Here is an 18,012-nt window from a genome sequence, read left to right as displayed (position 1 = left end):
ATAAAAATAATAAAGGATGAAAAAGAACATATTAAGAAAAAATAAAAGATTTGTTCCGCAAAATTTGGATTCATTCAAAAGGCCATTGTGTGTGGCCTTTTGAATGAATCCAAATTTTGCGGAACAAATCTTTTATTTTTTCTTAATATGTTCTTTTTCATCCTTTATTATTTTTATTTTAACCTTAAAATGAATGTATTTAAAATGCCAGAGAGTAAAAGAAAATTCAACGAAATAATCCTCACAGACTGAACGCCACAATATAAAAAATGTGAATTTTGAAGAATTTTGAAGTTTCTTGGTTGCGGCCTTATTAGATTACAACTAACATAATGCGGCCTTCCAACATGAAAAGGTTCCCCATCTTTGCTCAAGAAAGTCACCCTTTAACTTCCTACTCTCCATTTAAAAAAAGCCCAATCTATCCAGTCTGTCCTTATAACTCAAACCCTCAAGTCCCAGCAACATCCTAGTAAATATTTTCTGAACCCTCTCCAATTTAATAATATCCTTCCTATAGCAAGATGACCAGAATTACACAAAGTTCCCCACCCCTGGGCTAGAGGTTTGTAAAATCATGAGGGGCATAGCTAAGGTGTATAACAAAGGTCTTTGCCCTAGTGTGGGATAGTTGAAAACTAAGGGGTATATTTTTAAGATGAGAGAAGAAAGAGTTAAAAGGGACCAGAGAGGCAACATTTTCACTCAGAGGGTGGTTCATCCAGGGTTGGAGAATTTGAGCTATAGGGAGAGGCTGAACAGGCTGGGGCTGTTTTCCCCAGAGAGTCGGACGCTTAGGAGTGACCTTATAGAGGTTTACAAAATCATGAGGGGCATGGATGGGATAAATAGACAAAGTCTTTTCCCTGGGGTGGGGGAGTCCAGAACTCGAGGGCATAGGTTTAGGGTGAGAGGGGAAAGATATAAACGAGATCTAAGGGGCAACCTTTTCACACAGAGGGTGGTACATGTATGGAATGAGCTGCCAGAGGAAGTGGTAGAGGCTGGTACAATTACAAAATTTAAAAGGCATTTGGATGGATACATGAATAGGAAGGGTTTGGAGGAATATGGGCTGGGTGCTGGCAGGTAGGACTAGATTGGGTTGGGATATCTGGTCGGCAACAATGGGTTGGACTGAAGGGTCTGTTTCCATGCTGTACATCTCTATGACTCAATATTAGATTAGATTTAGATTACTTACAGTGTGGAAACAGGCCCTTCGGCCCAAAAAGTCCACACCGCCCCGCCGAAGCGTAACCCACCCATACCCCTACATCTCCATCTACCCCTTTCCAAACACTACGGGCAATTTAGCATGGCCAATTCACCTGACCTGCACATCTTTGGACTGTGGGAGGAAACCGGAGCACCCGGAGGAAACCCACGCAGACACGGGGAGAACGTGCAAACTCCACACAGTCAGTCGCCTGAGGTGTGAATTGAACCCGGGTCTCTGACGCTGTGAGGCAGTAGTGCTAACCACTGTGCCACCGTGCCGCCCACATATGTGGAATGAAATTCCAGAGGAAGTGTAAGTCGCAGGTACAATTACAATATTTAAAAGGCATTTGGACAGGTACATAAATAGGAATGATTTAGAGGGATATGGGCCAAATGCAGGCAAGTGGGACTAGTTTAGTTTGGGAAACTTGATCAGAATGGATGAGTAGAACTGAAGGGTCTGTTTCTGTGCTGTATGATTCTATGATTCTATAACTGGTGGACACTGTGACACAGTGTAAATTGAAGGAGGCGATGGATAGATTTTTAATTTGTAATGGATTGAAGAGTTCTGGATAGTGGGAGGAAAAGTGGAGTTGAGGGCCAGATGAGATCAGCCATGATTATATTCAATAGTGGAGCACATTCAAGGACCTGAATTGTTTACTCCTGCCCCTAATTCTTATGTTCTTAACACATGTGCTTGCTAGGAATAGAATGGCAATGATGGTAATTTTTTTAAAATTCACAGTTGGAGCCATGTTAGCCTTTTGTTTGATAGCCAAGTTTTCTGTCTGACTCAGGCTGCAGCCTCAGAACATTCTAATTGAATAATATTAAGGATTCTAATAGCATTATAACAGACAACTGAGAAAAGCCCCTGTTTTCACTTTTCATGATTTTGCGCTGCTTGAAGCCATCCTGTTGCCCTCATCACCCATTTTCAATGAGCAGTTGGTCAGCAGGATAAAAACAAAATCCTAGATTTCAAATAGCCCACCCTCAAACTAATGACGTTGTTGGATTTGAGTTGTTTCCAGTCTCTGACTCATCAGCTCCTGGTTAATTTAATTTTAAATGTCAGACTAACAAACATATACAGAATTGTTCATGAAGTTGTTTCAACTCAAAGGTTCACTCTGTGTAGTTAGTACGCTGTGGTGAAGACTTACCTCGTCATAATTTTCAGAAACCAAAATAAATCCATTGTTATCTATGAGGTAACAATTTATTATCTGGAAATATAAAATATTCAAGTAATTAAATTATTGCTCAAATAAACACATTGTTGCAAAAAGGCATTCTTGTATCAGGTTATCAATATGTTGCAATACAATTTGTCATGTAATTGATAAATGTAGGATAAAGATGTGATACTTTCCAGGATAACATGTGTATAATGTAATTCACAAAAAAATGGTGCAAGTCCATAACCTAGAAACTGGATTTTGCCTGAGTTGATCTAATTAATTGTATGCTGCACACATTTCATAGTCAGCTGCAGGTCCATGGTAAATTGGTGTGCAGATATCATTAGGTAAACACTGCTGTACTAAACACCAGCAAGATTGGTACTGTATAATCCGATTTCTAGGCCCATATATTTTATTAATAGGTTGATGAAATATACTTACCTCATCATCACAGTTTATTGTGCATTTTCCATCAAGAGACGCACACTGTAAGAGATAGTAATATTGTAAACAACATGAACAAAGACAGAGTATCTGCATGATTCCCCACAAAAAAAGTGCCAAATGTTATATAATTGCATAATTAATTGGGCGGGGTGGGGGGGGGGGGGGAGTGCGTGTGCGTGAAGGTGGGCCAGCTGTTCAGATTAGAGTTGGGCCCACCCAAGTTTCTAGTTGGTGGATGTGTCCCACAAAATCCACCCCAATTTTCCCATTCAAACACATTTCCTCAGGATTGAGATAATTTTGTTATATTGAGACCAGTGTCAGTACTTCATGAGTGGGTTGTTGTAGATGGTTCCATCTTAAAGCTTTCTGGAATTTGTTAAGGCTATATACCCTAGAAGAACCAAATAAGTATTGCTCTTCCCATCTGACAGCTTCACAAAATCTCAGCAAGCTTGGTTTTAGTTTGTAGTCAATTGTATCAGGCCACTTTGCATACATTTTACTACAATACAAAAGTAGTTTAATTTTGCATTTTGACATTAATGTTTTTCCACTTCAAACTAATTCACAGCATGTGAACGGCTTTGAGATACTATGGAGATTGTTAAGGTACAACACAAACATATGTCTTTCATTAATGTAACAAAACATTGTTGAGTAAAGAATGAGTTCCTATGCAGCACATTTTCTGCTATCAGGAAGCATTTACTTATACCACCATTCCCTGTACAATTCCAACAATACAGACTTGAATTGGTGTTCTGACACTTTTATTAACAGGTTTATGCGTTCCATTTAAAAAATGTAAGATGTAACCCATAGACTGCTGCCAAGTCCAGGAAAATGATTATCACTTTGGACCAGATGGTTCTGCAATGCTCTGGTTCATGCATTTTCATACTGACAAAATGACTAATATTTCAGTAATAAAACTACTCAAATGTCAGGAACAGCTTCATTGGAATAATATAGACATACATTTCATGACTTCTTGCTAGCTTTCTCTTTCCTCTCTCGCTAGGCGACCAGACAGTCTCTGGTATGTTTTCAAGTGGGCATAATTTATGTTTGAGGCTGAACAGGGATTGTCAGCAAGATATTTCTATCTTACAGTTTGATTCCATATTGATGAACACAGATATTTACTGTAAGAAAGTTGGGATGGTGATAGTGTTGCTCCATATAAATCAGGAAAGGAGTTCAGGTCTGTATCCAATTGTATAAGTTCTACCATTGTCCTGGCTGAGGTCAGCTTAATCTGTACAGAGTTGGAGGTGAACCTGAGAACTCCCTGACCTGTGTTTCTCCATTACTCACTGAATAAATTAGACAAGTGGTATGAAATAATCTCAAACTAAAATAAAATAAAAAATATTTAAATTTTAAAAAATGTTTCAACTATTTAATTCAATTGCCTTGGTATTTTGTTTCTCTTCCAATATTTTTCATTCCCAGCCTCCATAACTTAGCGACTCAGTTCTAAAAATAAAATATTTTGCTTTTTTCAGTCCAATCCATTTTAAAATCTTTTCTTTTATATAAAATGAATAATTCAACTTTCATTCACTTTCTTCATACTTTTCATTGAAATAAACTTGAAAAATTAGGGCAAGAAAGACCAAGGGTTGGGTTTTCCCCAGTCCTGCAGTGGTTACTCTGGAAGTATAGAAATTTGGAATGCAATGCGCAATCTGACACACTGACAAGTTCCCACCTTTTTGCGGTTTTGCAGAGACGAGCCTTTAGCGGCAATGGTTAATCACCTGGCAGTGACAGTAAGGCAGTTGAAGTATTTAAAGATGGCAATTAGTCCTTATTCTGATACAGCAATTTAACGAATGGAACCCTCACACCCTACAAATCAAGAGCCTGGCAATATCTCAGAGGCAGTTTCAAGTGGGAGGGTGGAACACCATCATTGATTTTTCAGATTCACTTGTAAAGAGATAGAGAGGTTATATGCAGCACATCTGCAAGCATTTGGAGCAGTTTCCTCTGCGTACCAATGATTCTAGCCACTATTTACATATCATATAGAAGCTCTGAGATTAGTGTCAGTGATTCTATGATCTTTCAGAGATTGCCATGTTGAGGTTACCCGATCACTGAATCAATTCTCATACTGTTAGTTTCACTTTAAAAAGCCTTTAAGAAGTTGTGTCCTGTTGAATAAGGTGCATCTGGTAAGCTAATGTATCTATAATCACAATTACGAGCAAACATCCTCATAGACTCTGGAAAGCAAATTTAATCTTTCTGGAATGTTGTGATAAAGTTCCAGGTATTTTTGATATTTTAAAAGTTTGAACAATATTTTTGATTCTGTATTCATCCAGTCATAATCATTTAGTTTGATATCAGAATATTTAAATTTTAAGATGAAGAATGATCAGTACTACTCACTTCCTGGTTTTCTGTCTTTGAGAATGCTTCAATGTTATTGGCTGCTTACCTTGATTCCTGACATCACTGCTACTGGACACATGGATATTTTCTTAACTTATTATCAGATATAAAGCTGCCATTGGGAAAAGGTAAATTCATGCCACCAAGATTGCTATACCTTATAGGAGGCTATTTTTGAAGTCAAAGGCATTATGTTTTGCCACTGACTGCAAAATCCAGCCTTATGTGTAACTGTCTGTAAAATGTTTGGTCTCTGTGAGGGTTCTTCAGAAAGTCTAATTGTTTAGCTTTCTTGATGAAATCACTATTGCTGGATACTGGAGATCCCCTTGATTGGATGCCGAAACAAAATTAACAACAGGCAAGGTAAACTCCATGCAGCAGATATTGTTAGAGCTTTGTTAATCGCTTTATTGAAGTTTATGGCTAGGGCTGTAATTTTATTACTGACTGCAAAATCTGAGCCATTTCGTACATCATATCCTAATGTATGCTCTATTCAATTTACTGTGCAAATTCTACTATTTCAGTTCTCACAGCACTAAATTTGTGTTTTTCTTTTGAGAACATATGTTACATATTCTTTAAAATAAAAATATTTTATACTTGTTATGCCACATGTCATGATGCACATCTAGAGGTTAATTTGAATAACTTGATTTAAAGTACTAAGTCGCACAGAATTTTGTGGAAATTACAAAGACTTTATTATTAACAAGTGCAATAAATGTAACCTGATTTTAGTCAACATGTAATATACAAATAATATAAAAATGCAAATTTAATTGAAAGCTAGTCAAAATCTATTGCGGCAAAATTGGGAACATGAATGCTGATATAATAAGTAACTCACCTGTCGGCTTGCAGTCCAGAATTTCTTCTGGAAAAACTCCAATTTCATCTGAATACCTACAGCTGGTAAAAAGCAGAAGAATAAAGCTGAACTAGCTGATTTAATACAAATAATAATACAGTCATGAATGCATCTGTCAATAATTGATGTGCATTGTTCAAATTTCAAAGGTATAATTAATATTTATAAATATTTATATATTAATACTTTGTGACTGTCTGAATTTCTTAGCATCCCAAACCTGGAATGATTTCAATGGTGTACAGCTATTGTGTTCCACAACTGCCTGAGGACTGAACAAAATTTGTACAGGTCTTCTTTATAATAAAGTTATTGAGCTCGAGATGCTCATAAGTCTTCAAAAAACATTTTTCTGAAGGCCCTTACTAATTGTCCTTCATGTCAGGACCACACTTGCATTTGCTCTGAAAGTGACTAAATGGAAAAAGGGGAGCAAACAGGATCCCAAATGATTTTTGAGAGTCAGAAGGAGCATTTTTATTCTAATTTGACTTGACTTCATTGAACAGTGTTTGGTATTCCCATCAGAAACTGTAGATATCAGTCACAGCTGGCACATCACAAGGTCTAATAAAGTTTAATAAATTTACTAGTTCAGTGGGAATGAGTGCAGGGGCCTCATTTTCATACTGAAATAAACCCCACGCCATTTCAGTTGGCCACTGCTCTGGCCTACAATAAAAAAATTGGATCTGATCAATGTGGTAGAGTTGCATTGTCCACACATATTGGTCATGTATCTTTGCATTGCTAAATTGATTGTGGGCCAATAACTTCATATTGAGCCATCAATATGTACTTTGTAACAATCTCTGAATCCAGGGAAAGATTTTGGAAACATAGCTTTTTCACAACCTAGCCTTGTAAAAATTAGTAAGGACTTTCAGAAAAGCATGTTGAGTCTTTCAAAATCAATGTACCCTCACAGTTCCTTTAATGAATAAACAATCAATACAGAACTGAACCCTTTTTACTTCTTGAAGTATCGTCCCTTTCCCTTCCTGTAAAGGTCCATTCAAAATGGAGTACAGAATACAGCAGTATCATCGTCTCTCTCAGATCTTGTCCAAGCATATTCTTCATGTGTGACCAATCAGAATATCTGATATCAGGTATCAGAATATATATTTAATTATGAGAATCTATCATCAAGCGGAAAAAGTTCCTGGTGAGTCACTGAGCTGCAATAACTGATATTAACAATAAACACATTGACTAATGTATGTTTAATGCAACACCTAATTTATTTGTTGTGCTTTATTATTAAACAGCTCCAAAATCTGAATATTTTTCTTGGAAAATCTATGCAAGTAAATAAAGGCATCTCTTCTAACTCATTCGTATTGTTCATTAGGGAGTTCTATGGATCATGTAAAAAGATTGTTTTATCCACATCTGCCTCCAATTCAACATACCATTAATATGCGTTCTCAGGGATGCTCAGTGTGTTAAGAATTGTAAGGATAGATTGTCTACTGTGGTGAAAGTTCAACATGATTGTGAATAATGAATGAACATATTGTAATATATATTGTCTAAATATGAAAGGTTTCATAATTAAGTCCAACTGAGAAATATTTTGCCTGCACTACTGTCAGCCTTCATGCAAAAGTATTTGTCTTTTAGAAAGTGATTGTATAAAGCCATTCAACCAATCAGTTTCAGAATAATAGAAATTTCTGGCATTCCCAGAAGGATTAGACAAAAGGTTACACACTTATTATGCACATGATGCAGCAACAAATGCTCTACAGTCTATCAAAACATCACGGTGATACACGTGTCCTATCAATCTTTATCTATTGCAAACTTACATACCCAATTCATAATGGAAATTGCTAATATAAATTTGTTACAAAGCAATTACGACATTTCATTAGCGATGGCATTGCATCACCTTGCCTGGTGCGTGCATGTTCCAATATATGGGGAAGTAGCCCAAACATTGTTAATTCTGTATAATATAGGGGTAATTTCCCAATCTTGATTGCATCTTGCCCACCAGAACGTGTGTTGGAAATTTACATGTGTACGTGGCACATAATTTTTGTACCACTTAACTGCTGTGCTTGCCCAGACATTTGATTATTTATTCAAAATGCATGAGCCACTGTACAAAGCTAGAAAATTACTCCTTAGATCTCTTAAAGATCGTGTGAAAACAAAATATATTGCATTTTAAAGTAACAAACCACATTAGGCTAGAACTTGCCACTGAAAGCATGACTTGATGAGGGTTTAATGTATTTGCATGACATCCCAAGAACAATGCTTAAAAGGCAGCATTAGCATTTTATGTATGTGGGTTAATACCAGCATGAAAATAGTGATGACTCTAAGATATGACCTACAAAATTGGCAATGTTTGTGGAATTTGTTTATGTATGAAGCCATACAGTTCTCTGTTATGGCTTTCAAGATAAATGCCAAACCTCAGGGATATAATATGTGTCATTAATGACAGGAGTTTTCATTTGAACACCTTTGATCATATCTATGCTGTGGAATTGGAATGTCAACTACCCCTTCGGTAGTTGGATGTGTGACTAGATCTAACACTACTCCCCAAAATACTGGCAACAGCTTCTATTAACACCATTCAATCAGCACTATTACACTTATGTAGGCTATGTTTTTACAAGCTTTTCATTTCCTCAATATTTCTTATGGAATATACTGCGAAAAGTCTGAAAAGTTCAGAGAGAATATATAAGCAGCATGAGGACAGAACAAATGGAATCCATAGAGGATTTTCAATTCTGAGAAAAATATACAACAGAAATGCCAAACATACTAGGAAGGAAGGGCTAAATATTCAGAGTGACAGAAGAGAAATATATAATACAAACTGTAATGTAAGTCACAATGAACAATAAGGGCAAACATTTGAGATTATCGCAAACAAGCTGCATTGAAAATTAATAGTAAGAATTGTAAAGAATTTAAGTAAATTTAGAAATAAGATTATACAGAGGTTTTAATGACCACGTGATTTTAAAAAAGCACTTTATAGAAGTACATTTTGAAGGATTGTCATTCCTGTAGGATAGGAAATGAGGAAGCTCACTTGTTCACAAAAACATTTCACAAATAATAGTGTCATAATGATCAGATAGTCTAATTTATTCAGCAATATTGACTCAGAGATAGATATTGGCCAGGACACAGGAAATCTGCCGTGTCCTACTCTGAAAAGTACAATGAAATATTTTACATCCACTTGAAGTGACGTTCGGGATTCTGATTTAACATTTGATGTGAAGAATGCCACCACCTGTAGTGCAGCACACTCTTAGTTCTGAAGTGTCAGCAGAGATTAACTGCTCAAGTTCTTGAAGTGGAGCTTGACCTCATGAACTTCAGATGCAAGGGTGTCACCACCGAGCCACAGCTGGAACTGACCATAACTTACATTACTCAGTAGCTATTTCGTTCCTGGAGAAGATCACATAAAACCAATCTACCTTAACACCATGGCGTTTGGAATTTAGGACAGTTGAAAGAGTCCAGTATACAGCAGGCTACAGAACAGAGTTCCTTTGCAATAATGCTCTGGACTGTGAGGTTGTTGCTGTTCTGTTACTTCTTTACTTAGTAAAATTCTCTTACTTTATGATCAACAAGTAATACAGAATTGGCTCTGGTCAGTGAGGAAAGGTTATTAGAAAGTGCTGCGGCTAGTGGTGTTGGTTAAATAAGCTGCTGATTAAAAATGATTTCTCACTGCTGTCACTTAAATCCACTGCAGAAGTAAAGCTATTGCACTTACAAATATCTGAAATTGCTATGTAGATAACATGGTTCATAAGTTACGAATATGAGGTTTATCAGATGCGAGAGGTAACTGAAACTTTCGAGAACTTGCTTGTTTCAATTATTTTAATGGAAATAAAAATCAGGCGAATGTTGTAAAGACCAGACCATCCAGTCTGCTAGTTCCTCATCCAAGAGGTGAAGATGAAATTCTTAGACAAGAATATTATATTGCATTGAATGGTTCACTGGGGAAATTCATGTAACTATATCCTAATGTGCACTCATTAAAATAAGAAATTAGCTCTCATTAATGTTTTGAGCGGTATTCAAGTTAGAGTTACAAATGTGTTTCAACTGTTGACGTCTCTCCCTCAAGTACACCCAAAGGAACTACAACACACTACTTCATAGGCAGTGTATTTATATTAATCTGAATAAACAGCGTTGTTTTAAAAATTCCGACAAATCACATGCTGGTTGTTTTTGTGCTTGTACAATGAAATCAAATCTAAAGCATTTGTTGACAGATATTTCTAGCATTGAATTCCTGGATGCCTAACCCATGTGCAGGTTTCCAGTTATAGTGAGGACATGAGATGGGCAGCTGCAAACTAGAGAAAGCAACTGACATATAAGAAGGCTGGAGCCTGGATTTGCTGAAAACAGCAATGCAGCTTCGATGACAGCTGACAAAGAATAAAATAATGAGCTGCCACCAAGGAATTGTTAAAGATCAGGGAAAGTGCCCTTCTGCTTAGAGTGGGTGATAAATCAATACATTGAAACTTGGAAGCAGCATTTCAGTATTAAAAATGAAATGAAATATACCAACGTAGATTTGTGCTTGGAGTTATGTTCTGTAATACATGAAATCTCAGAAAAGTGTCTTTTTAATATTAATTCATTTATAATGCTCAGGTATCCAAAAACAATAGCCACCATTGTAGATCGCAGAAACAGACAGCAATACAACAGGGAGAGAGGGAGTGGGGCAGTGATGTGGATGATATCAGGTCAGTGTAGTGATTGTAACGAAGTCAGCCAGGCAGACCTCATTGAATCTGAGTTCCCTGATTGGTCTGATCAGGGAGCCCTGGCTGGCAGAAATAAACAGGAGGGTCAGAGTTTCTGTTCTCTGAGAGCTGACATCAAGTACAATACATGTGTAAATAAGGGGTGACTTGGAGATGGGATACCAGCTTCTGTGGAGTTTTTCAGTGGCGATGGGAGAAAAGAAATACTCCTGAAGAAATTTGCTCGCAACAGTAGGCTTTGAGTTGGGGTAAATATTTCTGGCATCATACCATTATTTAGGAAGCTTGACTTGCTTGATCCTGCTGTCGAAGACTGGGCCCAGTATGTGGAAAGAATGCAATTTCTTTTCTGGACAACTGACATTAACGCAGGTGAAAAGTAATGAGAAAATCTTCTGACAGCTTGGGGACCCACAGCTTTTTTGGTTATTAAGAGCCTAATGTTTCCTGAGGCACCAGATACTAAAACCTTCCAAGAGTTGGTGGATTTAGTCAAGGAAATATTACAACTCCAAGTCTCCTCTAATTCTGAGACTCTATCGGTTTTACTCAGCAATTCAAGAACCAGAGGAATCCACGATGGGATTTTTGATGAGATTAAGATGACTGGTAGTGGCAAATGACTTTGGTGTAACCCTCAATGAGGTGCTGACAGACCATTTGATATATAGGATTAATGATGTAACCATGCAAAAGACCTATTTGCTGAAGCCAGGCATTACAACTGGCTTGGTCATTACAAGTGCAGCAAGTGGAGCTTATGAATTACAGGAGCTTATGAATTACAGGGTTTGCTGATTGAAGTAGATACCTTTGCTAGGCCAACTGAGCTTGGAAGACACCACATGAGAGTGAAGGCAATTGCAAAGCCTTACTCAGGATATATCCTGAACAGAAGTACCCTAGGTCAACCCACTAAAACAAAGCCAAGCTTTGGCCAAATAGTATCTTCGGGATCTGGCCCAGCAAGCCATTGTAGTTGTGGACTCGACATTAAAAGAGACCGACTAGGCCTGAATTGAGGAAGAGAACTCATAGGCCGGTATCCAGGAGAGTGCACAGACTAGACAGCCCACCTACATTTGGCTTGGTACAGTTTAATTGCTTGGCAACATCCAAGTCAGAATCAATCAAAATAAACATCTAGTTAAATGGTCATCTGGTTTTAATGGAGATTGATACCACACGGCTGTATCAGTGATCACAGAGCCAGTCTTTAAAAAAATTCGCTCTGAACTCCAAGCCTTAAGCTTGCCTAAGACCTCAGCTAGACTGAGAACCTATACCGGGGAGCCTTTATAGATTTAGGTTCTGGTCTCATTTCAGAAGCAGTTGTTTCAGTTACCATTGATTGTAGTAAAAGGCAGAGGTTCAAGCCTGGTGGGGCAAAATTGGTTAAGAAAGGTTCACCTTGATTGTCTCAACACTTTTTGTTTAGAAAATGGCCACCTGAGTGAAGTCCAAATTAAATGCCTTTTCAGCGAGGTTTAGGGACTATCAAAGGAGCCAAGGCTACCTTGCACATTGATGAGGAAGCAATTCCACGATTCTCCAAGGACAGCCCAGTGTCATTTACCTTAAAGGCAAAAGTAGAGGTAGAAATCAGAAGGCTGGAAAGCAAAGGAATCACCAAACCAGTCCAGTTTGTGGAATAGACAGCACCGATTGTAGTGATTATGAAGCTCAATAGGTCAGTTCGCCTTTGTAGAACTTTTTAAAAAACGGATAATATGGTTCTCATGACTGGATAAATACCTAATCCCTCGCATATAGGACTTATAAATAAAGCTGGCAGGGGGCTGTCCTTCACGAATCTGGACATGAACCATGTGTACCTGCAACTGTGGTCAGATGAGAATTCCCATGAGGTTTGTAACAATATATGGGATTGCCATTTGGGGTATCATCAGCCTGTGCCATTTTTTAGTGGGCGATGGAGAACATTTTACAAGGTCTACCCCAGGTCACAATGGATGACATCCTAATAATACAGAAGCCTAATAAAGAGCACTTAGAAAATTTGGACATAGTCAATCTTGGAAATTGTCTGGTCGCTTTCGGTAAGTGAAGAAGTAGCTATCATTGTCTACGATATTGGCACACTATAATCCCAAGTGAGATTTGGTGCTGACAAGCAATGCCTCCCCGTATGGTATTGGATAGTATAGTCACAGATGGACTATGACCAATGGACAGGAACGCCGAATAGCATGCTTCCTGGACTTTAGCTGATGCAGATTACAAATACACCCAGGTAGAGAAGGAAGGCTTGGTAGTTATCTTTAGTGGATGTAAATTTGTAAATTGGTAATAGTAACAGACCACAAACCCCTGCTAGGGCCACTCAAAGAGGGCAAGGCCATGCTGTCCATAACTTCAGGTCGAATTCAGCAGTGGGCTCTCATTCTAAGTGCCCACAGTTACAAGTTGGGAGACCAAGCAGCAAATGTGTATTCCCTGAACAATCTCTTGCTGGCAGATACACCACTGGTGGTGCCACCATTGGAACAGGCTGTTCTGGTTTTAAGTCAAAGAGTGAGGTGCTGGAAAAGCACAGCCGAGCAGGCAGCATCTGAGGAGCAAGAGAATCGACGTTTCGAGCATAAGCTCTTTGTACTGATTCTCCTGCTGCTCAGATGCTGCCTGACCGGCTTTGCTTGTCCAGCACCACAGTCACCGACTCTGATCTCCAGCATCTGCAATGCTCACTTTCTCCCTGTTATCGTTTTAAACTCACTGGACACCCTTGTGGTCACTGTGGACAAAATCAGACTGTGCATGCAAAAAGATCCTGGCAAAACTAAAACAGCTGGTGGTGATGGGAAAAGCAAAAGGACCACCATAACCAGAACTGAAACTTTCTGGAGCCAGTGAGACCAGAGCACTGTAGAGGATGGCATTTCTTTACAGGAGCAAGAGTGGTTGTCCCGAGCAAAGATCGCTAAACTCCACCAGAGTTATCGAAAATGAAGATGTTGGCAAGACATTATGTCTGGTGTCCAGGCTTGGATGCTCACATAGCTGCATTTGTGGGGCAGTACCCAGAGTGCCAACAAAGACAAACATTCTGCCAAAAGCTTTCCCAAATTTGTGGGAATGGTCAATTAAACCCTGAACTTGGTTACACGTTGGCTATGCCAGTCCTTTCATGGGCTGAACATTCTTAGTTATTGTGGATACCCATTCAATGTGGTTGGACATGCATAGAGTTCATTTGTCAAACACAGGGAGAATAACAGGAAAAGTGCACGCAGCCTTTGCATTATACGGGCTCCCAGAAGTGTTAGTCACAGACGACGAGCCATCATTTACCAGCAGGAAATTCGAGTATTTCTTTAAGTTGAATGGCATTCAGCATATAAGGATAGCTCCATAAAATCCATTGTCCAATGGTCTGGCAGAAAGAGCAGTCCAAACGTTGAAGTCAAAAAGTGTGGTGCTGGAAAAGTACGGCTGGTCAGGCAGCAACCGAGGAGCAGGAGAGTTGCTGTTTCGAGCATAAGCTCTTCATCCGGAGAACTTCTTCAAGATGGGCATCCTTGGAAGAGGCTTTGCAATAAGGTTATGATCAACTAGGAGAAAGTGAGGACTGCAGATGCTGAAGATAAGAGTCAAAAAGTGTTGAGCTGGAAGAGCACAGCCAGTCAGGCTGCATTCGGGGAGAAGTAGAGTCGACGTTTCAAGCATATGCTCTTCATCAAGCTCAAACTTTGAAGGCAGGCTTAAAGAAACAGCTTATAGTATCATTCAATAGCAAACTGACCTGGTTCCTACTTGATTATCGGACCACCCCTCATGCAACTACAGGGATAGCTCCAGCAGAGTCGCTTATAGAGAGAACTCTCTGCACCAGGTTAAATCTGATTTTGCCAGACCTGGGGAGGGAAGTTGAAATGGCATCAGGAACTACTCTAAGTGAAAGAGACAGTTTACTTCAGGGGACAAACTTTAGTGCTAAATCCACGGAAATGGCCTGCACGGGTAAGTGGCATGGCTGACGCTAGGTCAGATCCCGTGACGTACGAATTTCGGGTAAGTAAGGCAGTCCTGAACAAACACATGGACCACATGAAAGCTGCAAACTCACAAATGGGACAAGAGCAAAACATACCCAGCCCCTCAGAACAGCCGGAAAGGAAAGTGGAACCCATGGGTCCTCCCCTTGTCTAGCGTCAAAGATACCTCGGACTCTGAGATAGACACGAGGGGGTGTCACAGCTTCAACATCCTTACTGCCTGAAGAAGAGGATTTATTTAGAGTCGCAGAGTCATAGAGATGTACAGCATGGAAATTCACTTACAGAACGTGCAGGAACCAGCTCACTGGAGGGTGAAGTCACACCAGTTCTAAGCTAAGGATTTGAATGGACTAGGGTACAGAGAAAGCTTTGTATATGAGCCTGGAAAGCTCACTGAATAGATTGTACTCAATGTCAAGGAGGCATCAAGCATTAACATGTTGAAGGACACTTCTCAGAGCTTGGCACCAATTCTTTCCACCATGGTACAGTGGTTTATCTCCATCAGTGTATATTTGGAGCCCACCACCATACAACATCTTCTGCCAACATTACAGCACAAACAGACCCTTATCATAGCTCTGTGTCTGTCCATGAGGATTTGGCCCGTACTATTATTGCTCTATGTGCTCCAACAAAATGACAGTATGTCACAATATTCCATCAATCTGATCTGTAGCACGGAAACTGACCCTTCGGTCTAACTCATCCATGCTGACCAGATATCCCAACCCAACCCAGTCTAGTCCCACCAGCCAGCACCTGACCCAAATCCCTCCAAACCCTTCCTGTTCATATACCCATCCAGATGCCTTTTAAATATTGCAATTGTACTAGCCTCCATCACTTTGTCTGGCAGCTCATTCCATACACGTACCACCCTCTGCATGAAAATGTTGCCTCTTAGGTCTCTTTTATATCTTTCCCCTCTCATCCTAAACCTATGCCCTCTAGTTCTGGACACCCCACCCCAGGAATGAGACTTTGTCTACTTATCCTATCCATGCCCCTCATGATTTCATAAACCTCTATAAGGTCAACCCTCAGCCTTTGACATTCCAGGGAAAACAGCTTATTCAACCACTTCCTATAGCTCAAAATCTCCAACTTTGGCAACATTCTTGTAAATCTTTTCTGAACCCTTTCAAGTTTCACAACATCCTTCCAATAGGAGAGAGAACAGAATTGCACACAATATTCCAAAAGTGGCTAACCAATGTCCTGTACAGCCGCAACATGACCTCCCAACTCCTGTACTCAATACTCTGGCCAATAAAGGAAAGCATACCAAATGCCTCCTTCACTATCCTAACTATTTATGACTCCACCTTCAAGGAGCTATGAACCTGTACTTCAAGATCTCTGTGTTCAGCAACACTCCCTAGGACCTTACCATTAAGTGGATAAGTCCTGCTAAGACTGGCTTTCCCAAAATGCAGCACCTCGCATTTATCTGAATTAAACTCCATCTGCCACCTCTCAGCCCATTGGCCCATCTGATCAAGATCCCATTTGAATCTGAGGTAATCTTCTTTGCTGTCCACTACACATCCAATTTTGGTATCATCTGCATGCTTACTAACTATACCTCTTAGATTCACATCCAAATCATTTATATAAATGATGAAAAGTAGTGGACTCAGCACCAATCCTTGTGACACTCCATTGGTCACAAGCCTCCAGTCTGAAAAACAACTCTCCACCACCACCCTCTGTCTTCCACCTTTGAGCGAGTTCTGTAACCAAATGACTAGTTCTCCCTGTATTCCATAAGATCTAACCTTGCTAACCAGTGTCTCATGGGGAAACTTGTCGAATGCCTTACTGAAGTCCATATAGATCATGTCCACTGCTCTGCACTCAACAATCTTCTTTGTTACTTCTTCAAACAACTCAAACAAGTTTGTGAGACATGATTTCCTGCACACAAAGCCATGTTGACTATCCATATTCAGTCCTTGCCTTTCCAAATGCATGTACATTCTGTCCCTCAGGATTCCCTCCAACAACATGCCCACCACCAACGTCAGGCTCACTGGTCTATAGTTCCTTGGCTTGTCCTTACCACCCTTCTTAAACAGTGGTACCACGTTTGCCAACCTGCAGTCTTCCAGTACCTCACCTGTGACTATCAATGATACAAATATCTCAGCAAGAGGCCCAGCAATCACTTCTCTAGCTTCCCACAGAGTTTGAGGGTACAACTGATCAGGTCCTGGGGATTTATTCACTTTTATGTGTTTCAAGACATCCAGCACTTCCTCCTCTGTAATATGGACATTTTTCAAGCTGTTACCATCTATTTCCCTCCATTCTATGCCTTCCATATCCTTTTCCACAGTAAACACTGATGCAAAATACTCGTTTTCTATCTCCCCCATCTCCTGCGGCTCTACACAAAGGCCACCTTGCTGATCTTTGAGGGGCTCTATTCTCTCTCTAGTTACCCTTTTGTCCTTAATATATTTGAAAAAACCATTTGGATTGTCCTTAATTGTATTTGCCAAATCTATCTCATGCCCCCTTTTTGCCCTCCTGATTTCCCTCTTAAGTATACTCCTACTGCCTTTACACTCTTCTAAGGATTCACTTGATCTATCCTGTCTATACCTGACATATGCTTCCTTCTTTTTCTTCTTCCAAGATTCTTTGGGTGCAAGACTAAGGCTATGGTCCAGTATACGCCGCCCAAATCTGAGGTTGAGTCAGAGGAAATAGATCCAATGCAAAAATGCCCCATGATTGGTTACAAGAAAAAGAATGGTCTTAGAGGGTGAGGAATGTAGTGATTGTAACGAGGTCAGCCAGGTGGACCTCATAGGAGATCCCTGATTGGGGCTGTTAACCTGGTCCAATCAGGGAGCCCTGGCTGACAGATATAAGCAGGAGAATCAGAAGTTCTGTTCACTTTGAGAGCTGGCTCTGAGGAAGCCGGGCCAGTGTCAAGTACTATGTACAGTAAATGAAGGGTGACTTGGTGTTGGGACTCTGATATTATTGTGCCAGGCTACAATTTTATGAGCAGAGTGTGCCAAGCTGTCTGGGGATGCCACACT

At 39.7% G+C, this 18,012-nt stretch overlaps 1 protein-coding gene across 2 annotated transcripts in view; it reads right to left on the bottom strand.

Annotated features, from left to right (window-relative positions):
* The window catches only part of cacna2d3a (calcium channel, voltage-dependent, alpha 2/delta subunit 3a), a 950,991-nt gene that overhangs the window by 163,759 nt on the left and 769,220 nt on the right, over positions 1-18,012 (bottom strand). For both annotated transcript variants that reach the window (XM_072582307.1, XM_072582308.1), the window contains 3 exons: positions 6,127-6,188; positions 2,859-2,903; positions 2,397-2,459 (listed from right to left, as the gene is read on the bottom strand). In XM_072582307.1, the coding sequence (XP_072438408.1) occupies positions 2,397-2,459; positions 2,859-2,903; positions 6,127-6,188 (170 nt within the window). The remainder of the gene's footprint in view (positions 1-2,396; positions 2,460-2,858; positions 2,904-6,126; positions 6,189-18,012) is intronic.

The sequence above is a fragment of the Chiloscyllium punctatum genome, chromosome 12 (assembly GCF_047496795.1).
Source record: "Chiloscyllium punctatum isolate Juve2018m chromosome 12, sChiPun1.3, whole genome shotgun sequence".
In the NCBI taxonomy this organism is placed as follows: Eukaryota; Metazoa; Chordata; class Chondrichthyes; order Orectolobiformes; family Hemiscylliidae; genus Chiloscyllium; species Chiloscyllium punctatum.
Note: the sequence above shows the minus strand (reverse complement) of the source record. Positions and strands in the feature narration are given on the sequence as shown.